At 43.4% G+C, this 19,291-nt stretch overlaps 2 protein-coding genes across 2 annotated transcripts in view; both read right to left on the reverse strand.

Moving 5' to 3' along the window:
- LOC130358247 (oocyte zinc finger protein XlCOF7.1-like) overlaps window positions 1–6,986 on the reverse strand; it is a 44,627-nt gene extending 37,641 nt beyond the window's left edge. Inside the window, exons 1-5 of the mRNA XM_056561197.1 lie at window positions 6,849–6,986; window positions 6,588–6,743; window positions 823–949; window positions 534–625; window positions 296–404 (exon numbers count right to left, since the gene is read on the reverse strand). Of these exons, the coding sequence (XP_056417172.1) occupies window positions 296–404; window positions 534–625; window positions 823–949; window positions 6,588–6,743; window positions 6,849–6,926 (562 nt within the window). The 5' untranslated portion in view covers window positions 6,927–6,986. The remainder of the gene's footprint in view (window positions 1–295; window positions 405–533; window positions 626–822; window positions 950–6,587; window positions 6,744–6,848) is intronic.
- The window catches only part of LOC130358162 (uncharacterized), a 164,722-nt gene continuing 150,019 nt past the window's right edge, over window positions 4,589–19,291 (reverse strand). Inside the window, exon 7 of the mRNA XM_056561014.1 lies at window positions 4,589–4,610. The gene's annotated coding sequence lies outside the window, so the exon portion shown is untranslated. The remainder of the gene's footprint in view (window positions 4,611–19,291) is intronic.

The following is a 19,291-nucleotide window of genomic DNA, read 5'->3' on the forward strand; positions in this document are numbered from 1 at the left end:
ATTCCTTATAAACTACAAACACACTAAGTTCTGACACAGTTATATAGCAGTAAGGAGAAGTATAAGTCATTACTCAGGTCCTGACTATACATAACACAGGGGATCACTGGGGCCTGAAGGGTTACTGTGATGTAGATCTAAGGTGGAGCCTCCCCTAAAGACACCTCTGACTTCCCTCTGTAAATCTATTAGTACATACCTGGGGTAACACCTCCTGGGATTATTACATACCTGGGGTAACACCTCCCGGGATTATTACATACCTGGGGTAACACCTCCCGGGATTATTACATACCTGGGGTAACACCTCCTGGAATTTCCTCCTTCACTTCCCTCATACACGGGTGATGGCCGCTCATCCTCTCTTCTTCATCCTCCACTTTATTATTAGTCAGATCTCCCCCCTGATGTGACATATAGAACAATTCACTACAATACAGCAGACAGGAGGAGCAACAGAGACCCCCAAAATCTACCCCCACATCTATGACTGCAGGACCCCCCTATAGAGATATAGGATCAGCCTCATCTACCTGATGCTTCTCTGGGACATTTCCCTCTGGACAGTCCTGGGAATACAGAGGACGGGGACACCTCTCGGGTGGATTTCTATCACTGACTCCATCTGTAGGGAACACACAGGGAATGAATACATCACCTCCTGTATATCCATCTGTAGGGGGGAACACACAGGGACTGAGTACATCACCTCCTGTATATCCATCTGTAGGGAACACACAGGGAATGAATACATCACCTGCTGGATAGATTTCTATGTTACTAGGTAGTGAGAGTGATATCTATATATAAGTCTCTTCTTACCTTGTGATGTTGGGGGCCGGTGATCCCCCATCATGACTATGTCCTGGTACAGATCCTTGTGTCCTTCTATATACTCCCACTCCTCCATGGAGAAATAGACAGTGACGTCCTGACACCTTATAGGAACCTGACACACACAATGATACAGTCATCAGCAGAGCCCTCCCTTATTGTATAATGTCCCAGCATTCCCAGCAGTGTCACCTCTCCAGTCAGCAGCTCAGTCATCCTGGTGGTCAGTTCTAGGATCTTCTGCTCATGTATCAGTGAATGAGGTGGAGGCTCCTCGGGGGTGGGGCTCTGGGTGGTGCCCGATCCTCCTGACACACGGGGGGTCACACACTCACCAGACCACTTCTTCACTACTGTGTAATCCTGTGTATGGTGAGACACTGATCACTACAGACATTCTAAGAATCCGCCCCCTTTCCAGTCATTTCCGGGATTATTTCTAGGGATAAGACGTCATGTGACCTCTCACCTCTCCGGTTATCAGGTGGATTATCTCTAGGGTGAGGTGTAATATCCTGGCAGCCATGTGCTTTCTGGCCTTCTCCATCCTTGTTGGGTCATTGGTGAAGAGGACCATGGCCTTCAGAGAAAACGTTTGGTTACATGTCTGTCTGGTTCCTTCTCTATTACTCTGTGTAAGATATTAGTGAATATAAAGCCGGAGAATCCTTCCATGTGTCATCACCAATATGGCGGACATGATCAGGCCGGAGTAATGTGGAGGCTGATGGAGCTGCAGATCCAGGCCCCTTCCTGAAAATAGGCCCAACTTCTCAGTTAAAAAAAAAAAAAGAATATTTTTTCACATATATATTTTTCCTTATGCGCTGATCACCCGTCTGACACCCGCACTTGGACTCGCAGATCGAGCACTTACATTTCTGTGAGATGAGCGGTGCAGCTCCGACACCACCCCCTGTCAGCTGATATAGTGGAAGGGTGTGAGCTCTTCCCCTACAGAGCACACAGCGAGACAGGGGGAGAAAGCGCAACTGTGCGTCAGTAGCCATCAAGCTCCACCCCCTGACCCGTTGGCTCCGCCCCAACTCTTTAGCTCTATCACTTGTATGCTCTGAGTATCTCTCTTGCAGTTTGGGGGTTGGCAGACACACGACCCCTGACCTTAGCAACCGACTGTGAACATAAAATTGACACCGTTAGTTCCCGGTATTAGCTGCGGCCTCTAACTGGCGATTCCAGCCGGGGGGCGGCGCGGTACGGAGCAGGATGACATCACAATTCCATACGGCCTGGGAAGGGGTTAAAGAGGAACTCTCTTCCACTCCAAGCCTTATTATGGGAGGCTGAAGAGCTGTTCTGCTGTGTAACTCTACAGACCCAGATGGAACGTAGAGTTCACACCCGGCGCTACGTCCACACCCGCCGCTACGCCCACCCCCGCCGCTACGCCCACACATGTTCTCTACTGTATATAGTGGTTTTATATAATAACAGGGTGATGGTATTAGTGTAGTAGTATTATGTCGTCCGTGTGTGGAGGTATTTTATGTTTCTTAATGCCAACCTGTGAGAAAATCCTGTGTGCGCCCCTGTTGGGCGGCAGTGCATACACTATATACATCATGACTTACTGAGGAGTCTGACATCATTATGTGGGCATTTAATGGGTACTGAGTAGTCTGACATCATTATGTGGGCATTTAATGGGTACTGAGTAGTCTGACATCATTATGTGGGCATTTAATGGGGTACTGAGTAGTCTGACATCATTATGTGGGCATTTAACGGGGTACTGAGTAGTCTGACATCATTATGTGGGCATTTAATGGGGTACTGAGGAGTCTGACATCATTATGTGGGCATTTAATGGGGTACTGAGGAGTCTGACATCATTATGTGGGCATTTAATGGGGTACTGAGGAGTCTGACATCATTATGTGGGCATTTAATGGGGTACTGGGGAGTCTGACATCATTATGTGGGCATTTAATGGGGTACTGAGGAGTCTGACATCATTATGTGGGCATTTAACGGGGTACTGAGGAGTCTGGCATCATTATGTGGGCATTTAACGGGGTACTGAGTAGTCTGACATCATTATGTGGGCATTTACTGGGGTACTGAGGAGTCTGACATCATTATGTGGGCATTTAATGGGGTACTGGGGAGTCTGACATCATTATGTGGGCATTTAATGGGGTACTGGGGAGTCTGACATCATTATGTGGGCATTTAATGGGGTACTGGGGAGTCTGACATCATTATGTGGGCATTTAATGGGGTACTGAGAAGTCTGACATCATTATGTGGGCATTTAATGGGGTACTGAGGAGTCTGGCATCATTATGTGGGCATTTAGAGAAATGCCCTCTTTTCACTTCAGCCCCTGCCTTCTTAAATGTCTGTGCATGTCCCTACCTACCTATCTGGAAAAATGTGGAGCCTAAAGCCATGTTCACACAGCAGAATGTCCACCTACCACCACAATCCGGATTCCATTGTCCACAAAAACATTCAACCTGTTCAATGTTTATGTGGATTCCGCAATGTAATGCATTGCCGTCTATGAAATATCCACATTCCCGAGCATCCTAGAGCAGGCGCTTTGATGTCTGTGGAACGTTCGCACGGAAATTTTCTGTGTGGACATTCCACCAACTCTACAACATGTTTGTCCTGCAGATGCTGAAGAGGTGACATATGGTTGTAAAAAGTGGCCATGGCGGTCTGAGACGCATGGAGATAAAAAGGAAAGAGGACGACGCTGATCAGAGAAGATGTAATTGTGAGTCATTAGATGTAACTTATCCCTTATATGGTATACGGATCCTGTGTACAGCTGGTATATAGCTCTATATAGTTCTGTATATAATCACTGATATGGTATATAGATCCTGTGTACAGATGGTATATACCTCTATATGGTTCTGTATATAATCACTTATATGGTTTACCGATCCTGTGTACAACTGGTATATACCTCTATATGGTCCAGTATATATTCACTTATATGGTATACAGATCCTGTGTACAGCTGGTTTATACCTCTATAGGTTCCTGTATATTATCACTTATATGGTATACAGCTCCTGTGTACAGCTGGTATCTACCTCTATATGGTCCTGTATATAATCACTAATATGATATACAGATCCTGAGTACACCTAGTATCTATCTCTATATGGTCACATTGTATAATCACTTATATGGTATATAGCTTCTGTGTACAGCTGGTATCTACCTCTATATGGTTCTGTATATAATCACTTATATGGTATACAGATCCTGTGTACACCTGGTATCCACCTTAGACCTAGATCCTGTATAAAATAATTTATTTACAGGTAATGGTAACTATATGGACTATAGCTAGCTACCAGCCTACCTACCCATCTAACAACCCAGCTACCTACATAAATACCTACCTAGCAAGCTAATAACAATCTACCTGCCTGCCTGGCTACCCACCTTTTTCACAATCTGTGTATCATGCTGCATTGCACATATTGTACGTAAATGGAGGTGCACTGCAACCCACAAATGGCTGTCCGGTCACAGCCACTTGTGGGCCTTTTAAAATACTCAGCACCAGGATCCTAATGATACTCCTAATCCAGCCCTGGAGATGAACGGTCTCCTCCACTGCTGGGGGGGGGGGGGGGTTAGTAGAAGCTTTATGACATCAATCTATAGAGGATTTACAGAAATCTCATCTACCTGATGATCCGGGGGGACATTCTGTGTCTCCTCTGGACAATCCTGGGAATATAGAGGATGGGGACATCTCTCTGGTGGATTCCTCTGACTGGACCAATCTATAGGAAATATACACAGTGACTGAATACATTGTATATGTGATGATCACATGATGGGGGGTCTAGGGGACCCTCACCCCTGGTCTCCTCTACAATCAGGAAGGTCTCCTCTTACCCAGTGGTGATGTTGGGGGCCGGTGATCCCCCGTCATGACTATGTCCTGGTACAGATCCTTGTGTCCTTCTACATACTCCCACTCCTCCATGGAGAAATAGACAGTGACGTCCTGACACCTTATAGGAACCTGACACACACAATGATACAGTCATCAGCAGAGCCCTCCCTTATTGTATAATGTCCCAGCATTCCCAGCAGTGTCACCTCTCCAGTCAGCAGCCTACCCCTCCCTCCTGACAAATCCAGCAGTGCTCACCTCTCCAGTCATCAGCCTACCCCTCCCTCCTGACACCTCCAGCAGTGTCACCTCTCCAGTCATTAGCCTACCCCTCCCTCCTGACACCTCCAGCAGTGTCACCTCTCCAGTCATCAGCCTGCCCCTCCCTCCTGACACCTCCAGCAGTGTCACCTCTCCAGTCATCAGCCTACCCCTCCCTCCTGACACCCCCAGCAGTGCTCACCTCTCCAGTCATCAGCCTGCCCCTCCCTCCTGACACCTCCAGCAGTGCTCACCTGTCCAGTCATCAGCCTTCCCCTCCCTCCTGACACCCCCAGCAGTGCTCACCTCTCCAGTCATCAGCCTGCCCCTCCCTCCTGACACCTCCAGCAGTGTCACCTCTCCAGACATCAGCCTGCCCCTCCTTCCTGACACCTCCAGCAGTGCTCACCTCTCCAGTCATCAGCCTGCCCCTCCCTCCTGACACCCAGCAGTGCTCAACTCTCAAGTCATCAGCCGGCCCCTCCCTCCTGACACCCCCAGCAGTGCTCACCTCTCCAGTCATCAGCCTGCCCCTCCCTCCTGACACCTCCAGCAGTGCTCACCTCTCCAGTCATCAGCCTGCCCCTCCCTCCTGACACCTCCAGCAGTGCTCACCTCTCCAGACATCAGCCTGCTCCTCCCTCCTGACACCTCCAGCAGTGCTCACCTCTCCAGTCATCAGCCTGCCCCTCCCTCCTGACACCTCCAGCAGTGCTCACCTCTCCAGTCATCAGCCTACCCCTCCCTCCTGACACCTCCAGCAGTGTCACCTCTCCAGTCATCAGCCTACCCCTCCCTCCTGACACCCCCAGCAGTGCTCACCTCTCCAGTCATCAGCCTGCCCCTCCCTCCTGACACCTCCAGCAGTGCTCACCTCTCCAGTCAGCAGCCTGCCCCTCCCTCCTGACACCTCCAGCAGTGCTCACCTCTCCAGTCATCAGCCTGCCCCTCCCTCCTGACACCTCCAGCAGTGTCACCTCTCCAGACATCAGCCTGCCCCTCCTTCCTGACGCCTCCGGCAGTGCTCACCTCTCCAGTCATCAGCCTGCCCCTCCCTCCTGACACCCCCAGCAGTGCTCACCTCTCCAGTCATCAGCCTTCCCCTCCCTCCTGACACCCCCAGCAGTGCTCACTTCTCCAGTCATCAGCCTGCCCCTCCCTCCTGACACCTCCAGCAGTGTCACCTCTCCAGACATCAGCCTGCCCCTCCTTCCTGACGCCTCCGGCAGTGCTCACCTCTCCAGTCATCAGCCTGCCCCTCCCTCCTGACACCCCCAGCAGTGCTCACCTCTCCAGTCATCAGCCTGCCCCTCCCTCCTGACACCCCCAGCAGTGCTCACCTCTCCAGTCATCAGCCTGCCCCTCCCTCCTGACACCTCCAGCAGTGCTCACCTCTCCAGTCATCAGCCTGCCCCTCCCTCCTGACACCTCCAGCAGTGCTCACCTCTCCAGTAATCAGCCTGCTCCTCCCTCCTGACACCTCCAGCAGTGCTCACCTCTCCAGTCATCAGCCTGCCCCTCCCTCCTGACACCTCCAGCAGTGCTCACCTCTCCAGTCATCAGCCTGCCCCTCCCTCCTGACACCCCCAGCAGTGCTCACCTCTCCAGTCAGCAGGTCGGCCATCTTGTTGATGAGTTCCAGGATCTCCTGATGACTGTTTCCCTTATGTATCAGTGAGTGAGGTGGAGGCAGCGATATAGGAACCTGCTCCCTGCTCCATCCTTCCCCCTCTTCTGTCTTCACTACCATGTAATCCTGTGTATGGAGGAGACATTGATGTCACTTTATCCCTTCACCTCTCCAGCCATGTCCATGGTTTAGAGATAGAAGAGACGGGACATGATCTCCAGAATCCCTCACCTCTCCGCTCAGCAGGGACATGATCTCTAGGGCCACGTGTAATATTCTCTCCTCCATCACATCCAGGTCCTTCTCCATCCTTAGGGGGCAGTCAGGAGAAGAAAGGGAGACCCCCAATGGAGACCTCCCCCTGGAGAGTGTATATAAAGACAAGCTGTAAGACACTTTATGGTGACTCCACATATATGGCCCCTATTATATATATATATATATATATATATATATATATATATATATATATATATATATATATATAGAAGAGATAACAGTATATACACATATATGGCCCCTATTATATATATACACAGAAGAGATAACAGTATATACACATATATGGCCCCTATTATATATATACAGAAGAGATAACAGTATATACACATATATGGCCCCTATTATATATATACAGAAGAGATAACAGTATATACACATATATGGCCCCTATTATATATATACAGAAGAGATAACAGTATATACACATATATGGCCCCTATTATATACAGCCCCCCCTCCCCCCCATACAGAGCACAAATAACCAAAGCCCCTACACCTCCCCCATACAGGAGCCAAAGACAAGGACCAGTCATTACTAGAAGACTCATCCTGCTAGAACAACAACCGTCATATGGCGAGAAATCACCAAGTTATTGTGCAAAATACTAAAAGGTAAAAAGGCAAAAACATGTTTGATATGAGAGGATTCATACCGAGCCCAGGATAGGGGGGAAATAGATTTACAGGTTATTACAGGAAAATGCAAGGAAAATAACGGCGCAATTCTTGGATTTATTATTATTATTATTATTTACATTGTTTTAAGAAAAGTGAATTATCTATAAATACAAGGAGAAAGAAATTACAACAGTATAAACAACTGTATAATATATATATATAGGATAAACAAGATAATATCAGTATATACAACTCTATAATATATATATACAGGGACAAAGAGATAATAACAGTATATACAACTCTATAATATATATATACACAGGGATAGAGAGATAGTAACAGTATATACAACTCTATAATATATATATACACAGGGATAGAGAGATAATAACAGTATATACAACTCTATAATATATATACACAGGGATAGAGAGATAACAGTATATACAACTCTATAATATATATATACACAGGGATAGAGAGATAATAACAGTATATACAACTCTATAATATATATATACACAGGGATAGAGAGATAATAACAGTATATACAACTCTATAATATATATATACACAGGGATAGAGAGATAGTAACAGTATATACAACTCTATAATATATATATACACAGGGATAGAGAGATAATAACAGTATATACAACTCTATAATATATATACACAGGGATAGAGAGATAACAGTATATACAACTCTATAATATATATATACACAGGGATAGAGAGATAATAACAGTATATACAACTCTATAATATATATACACAGGGATAGAGAGATAATAACAGTATATACAACTCTATAATATATATATACACAGGGATAGAGAGATAATAACAGTATATACAACTCTATAATATATATATATACACAGGGATAGAGAGATAACAGTATATACACATCATATATATCACTACACAATATAACAATAATATAATTCTCTCCTCACCACCGACCTCTCAGAATATAGAAGATTACAGGTGTCTTAAGGACCTTTGGTGATTGATCATGTGATCAGTCACATGAGTGGGAGGAGTCACGTTTCAGGGTGTACAGTACAGCTAACTGAACTAAAGGACCTTTAATGATGTCAGGATCATGTGATCAGTCACATGGGTGGGAGGAGTCAGGCTACAACCTACATGAGAAGACACCATGGAGACATTTATCATTGTGGTATAAGTGAAGTATTTTCTACACCTTTTGCGCTGTAATGTGCAGGAGAACCAGATATATTAATGGTCGCAGGGCATTCAATACGTTTTGTGCCGGTCGCATATTCTCAAATTTCTCTCTTCACATACAACAAAAAACTAAGAAAAGTCTGGGCTGGTGGAGTTTAGAGACTTTTCAGTGGTTTTGCGCCTTTTTTGCGCCTTTTTTGTTCATTTTCACAAAACGGCACAGTTCATAAAACCCGTCCATATCATGTGTATTGTCAAAATCAGCAGAAATGTGTAAACCAAAAGGCGCAAAAAAGGTGCAAATAAACCCTGTTTGCACCTTTTTTGTGCCTTTTCTAGACACAAAAAACTGTTTAACCCCTTAAGGACACACACTGATCTCTTATACTGATCATTGTTATCCAATAGGAGACTATAACACTGCACACACTGATCTCTTATACTGATCATTGTTATCCCATAGGAGACTATAACACTGCACACACTGATCTCTTATACTGATCATTGTTATCCCATAGGAGACTATAACACTGCACACACTGATCTCTTATACTGATCATTATTATCCCATAGGAGACTATAACACTGCACACACTGATCTCTTATACTGATCATTGTTATCCCATAGGGACCTATAACACTGCACACACTGATCTCTTATACTGATCATTGTTATCCCATAGGGACCTATAACACTGCACACACTGATCTCTTATACTGATCATTATTATCCCATAGGGACCTATAACACTGCACACACTGATCTCTTATACTGATCATTGTTATCCCATAGGAGACTATAACACTGCACACACTGATCTCTTATACTGATCATTGTTATCCCATAGGGACCTATAACACTGCACACACTGATCTCTTATACTGATCATTGTTATCCCATAGGAGACTATAATGCTGCACACACTGATCTCTTATACTGATCATTGTTATCCCATAGGAGACTATAATGCTGCACACACTGATCTCTTATACTGATCATTGTTATCCCATAGGAGACTATAACACTGCACACACTGATCTCTTATACTGATCATTATTATCCCATAGGAGACTATAACACTGCACACACTGATCTCTTATACTGATCATTATTATCCCATAGGGACCTACAACACTGCACACACTGATCTCTTATACTGATCATTGTTATCCCATAGGGACCTATAACACTGCACACACTGATCTCTTATACTGATCATTGTTATCCCATAGGAGACTATAACACTGCACACACTGATCTCTTATACTGATCATTATTATCCCATAGGAGACTATAACACTGCACACACTGATCTCTTATACTGATCATTATTATCCCATAGGGACCTACAACACTGCACACACTGATCTCTTATACTGATCATTGTTATCCCATAGGGACCTATAACACTGCACACACTGATCTCTTATACTGATCATTATTATCCCATAGGGACCTATAACACTGCACACACTGATCTCTTATACTGATCATTGTTATCCCATAGGGACCTATAACACTGCACACACTGATCTCTTATACTGATCATTATTATCCCATAGGGACCTATAACACTGCACACACTGATCTCTTATACTGATCATTATTATCCCATAGGAGACTATAACACTGCACACACTGATCTCTTATACTGATCATTATTATCCCATAGGGACCTATAACACTGCACACACTGATCTCTTATACTGATCATTGTTATCCCATAGGGACCTATAACACTGCACACACTGATCTCTTATACTGATCATTATTATCCCATAGGGACCTATAACACTGCACACACTGATCTCTTATACTGATCATTGTTATCCCATAGGGACCTATAACACTGCACACACTGATCTCTTATACTGATCATTGTTATCCCATAGGAGACTATAATGCTGCACACACTGATCTCTTATACTGATCATTGTTATCCCATAGGAGACTATAATGCTGCACACACTGATCTCTTATACTGATCATTGTTATCCCATAGGAGACTATAACACTGCACACACTGATCTCTTATACTGATCATTGTTATCCCATAGGAGACTATAACACTGCACACACTGATCTCTTATACTGATCATTGTTATCCCATAGGAGACTATAACACTGCACACACTGATCTCTTATACTGATCATTGTTATCCCATAGGGACCTATAACACTGCACACACTGATCTCTTATACTGATCATTGTTATCCCATAGGAGACTATAACACTGCACACACTGATCTCTTATACTGATCATTATTATCCCATAGGGACCTACAACACTGCACACACTGATATCTTATACTGATCATTGTTATCCCATAGGGACCTATAACACTGCACACACTGATCTCTTATACTGATCATTATTATCCCATAGGGACCTATAACACTGCACACACTGATCTCTTATACTGATCATTGTTATCCCATAGGGACCTATAACACTGCACACACTGATCTCTTATACTGATCATTATTATCCCATAGGGACCTATAACACTGCACACACTGATCTCTTATACTGATCATTGTTATCCCATAGGAGACTATAACACTGCACACACTGATCTCTTATACTGATCATTGTTATCCCATAGGGACCTATAACACTGCACACACTGATCTCTTATACTGATCATTGTTATCCCATAGGGACCTATAACACTGCACACACTGATCTATTACATTGATCAGTGGTTTCTCATAGGAAACCAGTGATCGATGATTCTGCCGCTTGACTGCTCATGCCTGGATCTCAGGCACTGAGCAGTCATTCGACTATCGGACAGCGAGGAGGCAGGTAGGGACCCTCCAGCAGTCTTGTAAGCTGTTCGGGGTGCCGCAATTTCACCGCGGCTATCCCGAACAGCTCCCTGAGCTAACCGGCATACTTTCACTTTCACTTTAGACGCGGCGTTCAACTTTGAACGCCGCGTCTAAAGGATTAATAGCGCACAGCAGCGCGATCAATGCGCGCGCTATTAGCCACGGGTCCCTGCCGTGGCCCCGCATTATAGATCGGGATTACCAGTACGTCATGAGTCCTTAAGGGGTTAAAGGCAATGATAAATGCCTGCAATCCTCTCTCTATAGAACTATTTATATATGATCCAATAGCGCCCCCGAGTGGTGACAATTATATAATTATAGAGACATCATTTATTATACATTTCATCAATCCTCTCTATAGAACTATTTATATATGACCCAATAGCGCCCCCAAGTGGTGACAATTATATAATTATAGAGACATCATTTATTATACATTTCATCAATCCTCTCTATAGAACTATTTATATATGGACCAATAGCGCCCCCGAGTGGTGACAATTATATAATTATAGAGACATCATTTATTATACATTTCATCAATCCTCTCTCTATAGAACTATTTATATATGATCCAATAGCGCCCCCGAGTGATGACAATTATATAATTATAGAGACATCATTTATTATACATTTCATCAATCCTCTCTATAGAACTATTTATATATGGACCAATAGCGCCCCCGAGTGGTGACCATTATATAATTATAGAGACATCATTTATTATACATTTCATCAATCCGCTCTCTATAGAACTATTTATACTATGGACCAATAGCGCCCCCGAGTGGTGACAATTGCTGGAGTTTACCTGTAGCACACACATAGGACTTGCTGCTTTACTTCTCTAGCCAATCACAGCACATCACCTACTCTTCTCTGCTGTGCAATGACATAGTGCTTATGAAAGGGCACTGAACAGGCTGGCACTGTGCTGGGCTGATGATTTACGTAGTACAGTACTATAGATGGTATGTGGGTGCAGCACCAGTAGTTAGCGGCTGTTTACATGCAGCATGTCTCGCTGTTTACCTTTGCAAGCCGCACACTCAGCTCCCTCCCCTCGTTACAGGCTCCAGACGTCCTTTTTTTACTGTCGCAGGCAGCAACAGTTTCTGCTGTACCACTTTAGGATTCTGTGCATGTCTCTGATCCTCATCCTCATCCCTCTCCAATCCCTGCCAGGCACCACCTATATTATAGTGCTCCTCCCATCCTGAGTAATATTGTAGTTCTGAGAAGTGAAGGTGTCTGATCTCTGTCCTGTTCCTCAGTACCCGTGTCTTACCTTCGCCTGATATCCTGACCCTCCCTCTGTATGATCCCTTTGTACCTTGCAGATTCTACAGTGTGTGACCCGGACTGTCCACCATGCCTGTGCTCTCATAAAGCCGGCTACCACCTGGCTGCATCTGAGCTCTCTCAGATCTTCTACACTGAATCCAGTTCTAGCTACCCCCCGGCTGCACTTGTACATACACAGCTCTGCTGCACAACCAGCTCTGTTTGCTACACCTGCCTGTACCCTCGGTGCTTGGCACCAGGGCATTCTGGCCTGCCAGGCTAGCCACCACCTAACCGTGATCACTCTTGCACAAGTGGTATATCCCCTGCAGCTTCTGCATCCAGGAGCGAGATATAGGGTCCCAAAGTTAAACCAGTAGATGTTCCAAGAGCTACAAGGCCATAACGACCACCAGGACTTCCTGCTGCAGTGCCTGAACACGATTAGCTACAAATGCACCATCCGCACCACAGGCTCCAGAAATGCCTGTGATATCAGTAGCTCTGTGTGCACTTAATGGCCGGTGACAATATGAAGTCCTGCAGAGGATTCCTGAATCAGTGACTGACCCACTAAGTGGAGCACGGTGACAACTTCCCATCTGAACATACATCATAGTCACCCTCCTCTCTGGAGAAGCTCTTCTCTGGGCCAACCCTCTATGAGAGCAAAGTGGTCCTAAGACTGCCGACCTTCAGACCTTGGGTGTCTTTCGCAAAGTGTTTGGGACACCAGGCCATGCCTCATCTGCTACTTCCAGGATCTATGACGGTGGGATTATACGCTTTATAGTTCAGCACTCTGGCAAGTTATCCTGGATGAAAAAGCCCAGTTGGTCGTTTTCTGTGAGGGTCTCAGTGACCAAATTAAAAACAAGCTGGCTGGAAGGGTCTCTCTCTCTCTCTCTCTGGTCTGATTCCCTTGGCCACACGCAGAGCAGTAGAATGTTGCTTTCCTGCTTTCCACTGGCTACTACAATTCCTACTAGTCCACCATTGCCTGCTGTCCTGTCCACTGGCAACTACAACTCCTACTAGTCCACCATTGCCTGCTGTCCACTGGCTACTACAACTCCTACTAGTCCACCACTGCCTGATGTCCAATGGCTACAACTCCTACTAGTCCACCATTGCCTGCTGTCCAATGGCTACTACAACTCCTACTAATCCACCACTGCCTGCTGTACGCTGGATACTACAACTCCTACTAATCCACCACTGCCTGCTGTCCAATGGCTACTACAACTCCTACTAGTCCACCACTGCCTGCTGTACGCTGGATACTACAACTCCTACTAGTCCACCACTGCCTGCTGTACGCTGGATACTACAACTCCTACTAATCCACCACTGCCTGCTGTCCAATGGCTACTACAACTCCTACTAGTCCACCACTGCCTGCTGTACGCTGGATACTACAACTCCTACTAGTCCACCACTGCCTGCTGTACGCTGGATACTACAACTCCTACTAGTCCACCACTGCCTGCTGTCCACTGGCTACTACAACTCTCACCAGTCCACCACCCTTGCTGCTACCGCTACTACTGACCAGGCCTACACATACACAACCCATGATTCCCAAATAAGGTATCAATTTTTTCAGCTTTTTATACATAAGCTATTTCTTCATTATTTTGGACACCAATTCTGTTGCTTCTCCCAAAAGGAGAATTTTTTGAATGAATGGAAAGAGCTATTGTGTCTCCGATACGTCTGTGTACATTATAACACCGGCAACGTCTGCCAACACCCAGGGATTCTTTATGTAGCTTTATTTTAGTGTGAAGAAGCCTGAAAATCTGCAAGCGCATTAGTCAAGCTGTTAGATACCATTGGGTACCACATGTCACATAACTGAGCATTCCTAGCAGTGTTATACAGAGGTTTACAGATACCAGTGTAATACAGGGGTTTACAGATCCCAGTGTTATACAGGGGTTTACAGATCCCAGTGTTATACAGGGGTTTACAGATCCCAGTGTTATACAGGGGTTTACAGCTCTCTGTGTTATACAGGAATTTACAGCTCTCAGTGTTATACAGAGGTTTACAGCTCTCAATGTTATGCAGAGGTTTGCAGCTCTCAGTGTAACAGGGGTTTACAGCTCTTACACAGGGGTTTACAGCTCTCAGTATTATACAGGGGTTTACAGCGCTCAGTGTTATACAAGGGTTTACAGCGCTCAGTGTTATACAGAGGTTTACAGCTCTAAGTGTTATACAGAGGTTTGCAGCTCTCAGTGTAATACAGGGGTTTACAGCTCTTACACAGGGGTTTACAGCTCTCAGTATTATACAGGGGTTTACAGCGCTCAGTGTTATACAGAGGTTTACAGCTCTCAATGTTATACAGGGGTTTGCAGCGCTCAGTGTTATAAAGGGGTTACAGCTCTCAATGTTATACAAAGGTTTACAGCTCTCTCTGTTATACAAGGGTTTACAGCTCTCAGTGTTATACAGAGGTTTACAGCGCTTAGTGTTATACAGAGGTTTACAGCTCTTCGTGTTATACAGGGGTTTACAGCTCTCTGTGTTATACAGGAATTTACAGCTCTCAGTGATATACAGGGGTTAACATATTGAGCAGTTGATGTGTATAGAAGTATTTACATAATATCCCCATTTACCTCCAGGACACCTGATACATTTACTGGGCCAAACAGATTTCTAGTGCCCACACCATCTTCATCAGGGGACAGCTGTAATATACTTCTACTACAATGGCCAATGTTGGAGATAATAAGATTACAGAGAGGGTCCTGCCCAGAAGGGCTTATAACTCACAACAGTGGTATCAAACTGTGGCCCTCCAGATGTTGCAAAAATTCAACTCCCAGCATGCCCGGACAGCCAACGGCTGTCCGGGCATGCTGGGGGTTGAAGTTTTGCAACATCTGGAGGGCCACTGCTTGAGACCACTGCCCTACAAGATAATGGCCACTCCCACCACTACACCCTTGCGATGATCATGGGCCATTGATGCGTTTCCAAGACATCTGGAGTCCTATCAAAGTCGTTCTTGTGCCTCTCCTGACTGCCTCCTGACTATTCACCGCCTCATATTGTATCCGGTATCACAATATAAAATATCTTTTTTTTTTTTTTTTATGATCACAAAAACACAAGAGCTTATTCCATATGTGAATTCTCACGACCAAGTTCCAAAATTTGATTTCTTTCAAAAGCATTTCCCTCATTTTGTGTTATTTTTATCACGTGTAACAAAATATACTTTAGTTTAATCCCTTGAGGACAAGGGTATTTTTTTTTTTCATATTTGCACTTTCATTTTTTCTTCCTCACTTCTAGTAGCCATAACTTTTTCAATGTCCCCCCTACAGACCTATATGAGGGCTTGTTTTTTCCGCCACCAATTGTACTTTGTCATGACTTCACTTATTTTACAGTAAAATCTATGACAAAACAGGAAAAAATTTATTTTGTGGGTAAAATTGAAAAAAAAAAAAGTTCACTTTTTCATTAAAAATGGCACATTAGGGTTCAATTACTAATGTGATCCCGACTTTTTTTTTTTTTCTCGGGTTTGGCGCCCAAATTGTGTTGTATGTTTCGTGCGCCAGATTTTTCGACCCAAAAACCCAACCAATTGATCATTAAAAAAAAACAAGCAAAAAATAAAAAATGTCAGGGAAAGGGGGTGTCCATGAGAGTTTTGGAAAATCAAAAACATATTTACTAAAGTGTCCACATAAAATGTGCTCAGAGCTTGTGTAAAAAAATGCAAAACGTAGGAAAAAATTGGTAGAAAACCATTAAAAAAATTTATAAAAAAAAATATTAAACGGGGAAAAAAAACACAAATGAAAACTACACTCCACTTTTCGTAAATGATGCCCTAACTTTATTCTGAAGGTTCATACGATTACGATATAAAAAAACTATATAAATCCCAATTTATATAGGTTTTGTTTTATTTTACTACTTTTTAAAAATTTTACTTTTTGTATGATCATACATAATATTGTCCTCTTCTGACCTCTATAACTTTTACTTCTCCGTATACGCGGCTGTATCAGGGTCATTTATTTGCCCCATGATCTGTAGTTTTTATTGGTCCAATTTTTGTTTTGATTGGGTTTTTGATCAGTTTTTATAAATTTTTGTCTGCTACATGAAGTGACCAAAAATCTGAAATTTTGGACTGAGGTATTTTTTTTTTTTTTTTACATATACGCCATTGACCGTGCGGTTTCATTAACAGTGTATTTTTATAGTTCGGACATTATCGTACGCAGCGATACTACATTTTTTGTTTTTGTTTACATCATTTTATTAAAAAAATGGTAACAGGGGGGGGGGGTGATTCAAACTTTTATTCACATTTATTAAAGGGGTACTCCACTGGAAAACATTTCCTTTTAAATCAACTGGTGCCAGAAAGTTAAATAGATTTGTAAATTACTTCTATTTAAAAAAAAAAAAAAAACAATACTTCCAGTACTTATCAGCTGCTGTATGCTCCACAGGAAGTTCTTTTCTTTTTGAATTTCCTTTCGGTCTGATCACAGTGCTCTCCGCTGACACCTCAGTCCATGTCAGGAACTGTCCTGAGCAAAAGAGGTTTGCTATAGGAATTTTCTCCTTCCCTGGTCAGTAAATTACAAATCTGTTTAAGTTTCTTGCACCAGTTGATTTAAAAGATAATGTTTTCCAGTGGAGTACCCCTTTAACTTTTTTGACACCTTTGTCACTATTACATGTAATCCCTTAGATTGCATATACTGAACAGTGCTATGCCATAGTACAGCACAGATCTGTGTTATTGGTGCCTCATTGCTCCAGCTCGCCATGGCTGACTGGAGCAAGGGGCCCTCCCGCCGTCCTCTCAGATGATCAGGACACACCACAGGTGTCCCGATCAACATCCCAACAAGATGCTTCTCTTGTGTAACAAAAGATGCTTAAGATATAAAACATTTTCCTCATTCTAAACATGAATATTTGAGTTTTCTCAAATGTTTGAACATGTAATTTGCTTAGAAAACATTTTTCATATTCTGCACATGAATAAGGCTTCACTCCTGTGTGCATTCTCTGATGCTTGATGGAAAACATTTCCCACATTCAGTACATGGATATACATACTTTGTGAGTTTGCTTGTGCTGAATAAGAGCTTTCTTTAGTGATGGGGGGGGGGGGGGCGCAAAACATTTCCCACATTCTGAACATAAATAAAAATCTTCTGCTATGTGCAGTCTCTCATGTGTAAGAAGCTCTTCTTTATCTGTAAAACATTTACCACATAGTGAACATGAATACTTCTCCTCTGTGACTTCTTATTAGTGTTATAAGATCTGAATTTTTTGTAAACTCTTTTTTACATTCACCACAATGAAACCTTTTCCCTTCTCTCTGATCTTTCCTTGCGGTAACAACCTGTGATGGGTCAGAAGGTTCCCCATGATAAGGGGCATTATAGAATAGATCAGTACTGTGAGGTCCTGGATGTACAGTAAGGGGAAGGAGGTTCTCTCCTGGGGAGTGCTGCACAATATCTTCATCTTCAGGATTGAGTGATGACATGAAGTTTCCATCAGCGTCCTTATTGGGATTTTCTATTTAGATAAAAAATTGATTGTGTATTTTTTTTTTTGTTTTGTTTCCTGACCACAAATTCTCAGTATACAAGAAACACACAGTTTCTTATGCCGTTTTATTTCGCCAAAGCCAGAAATGGATACAGCAGGTGTGTGACTCCAACATATGCAGTAGCCCCACCTACTTTGCCTCCTCAGCAGTGAAAGGGTCTGAAAACTTCCCTAATGCATCGTAAGCCATCAATCACAATATAAAGTGCACTCTAGCAGAACTAAAGAAAAAACATGTAAAATGAAATAAATAAAAAATATAATTCACCATTTCAATTCCGAACTTTTAGTTTAATAGTGTTAAAAATAATTCACATACAAGTTCAAGCTATCACCACGACGGTTACCACACATGCAATATAGTTAACATTTTTTTTTTATTATTGTATGGAGAAAACAATATGATAAAAAATAACACAAAAATGGCTAAAAAGTGTTTTCTTCTCATCCCAAAAATATTAAATGTTAGTAAAGAATGTATATGTCGCCTCCCCTCCCCCCCCAAAAAATGGCCCCTTTAAACATTATGATTCACCCTTCATCTCACAAAAGAAAATCCCTTATACAGTTACATCGATAATAAGATTCAAAAAGTTACAACTCTTGTGATGCCCCGAGGGACATCCTCATATATTAACCATTTGTGCTCCAATTGTATCATATAAAGGAGCTGAACACATCACATTTGGCTATCCTATCCCCGTACATTGTTTTATTTATATCGGTTCTCAGTGGGGCTTCTGACGCGGTTTAGGGTCAGTCTGTGTCCGTTTGACAAGTTTTCTTTACGAGGACAGACGCGGACTGTCACATTTTTCTGTCCTGACAGGTAACTTTTTT

The sequence above is a fragment of the Hyla sarda genome, chromosome 2, assembly GCF_029499605.1.
Source record: "Hyla sarda isolate aHylSar1 chromosome 2, aHylSar1.hap1, whole genome shotgun sequence".
Lineage (NCBI taxonomy): Eukaryota > Metazoa > Chordata > Amphibia > Anura > Hylidae > Hyla > Hyla sarda.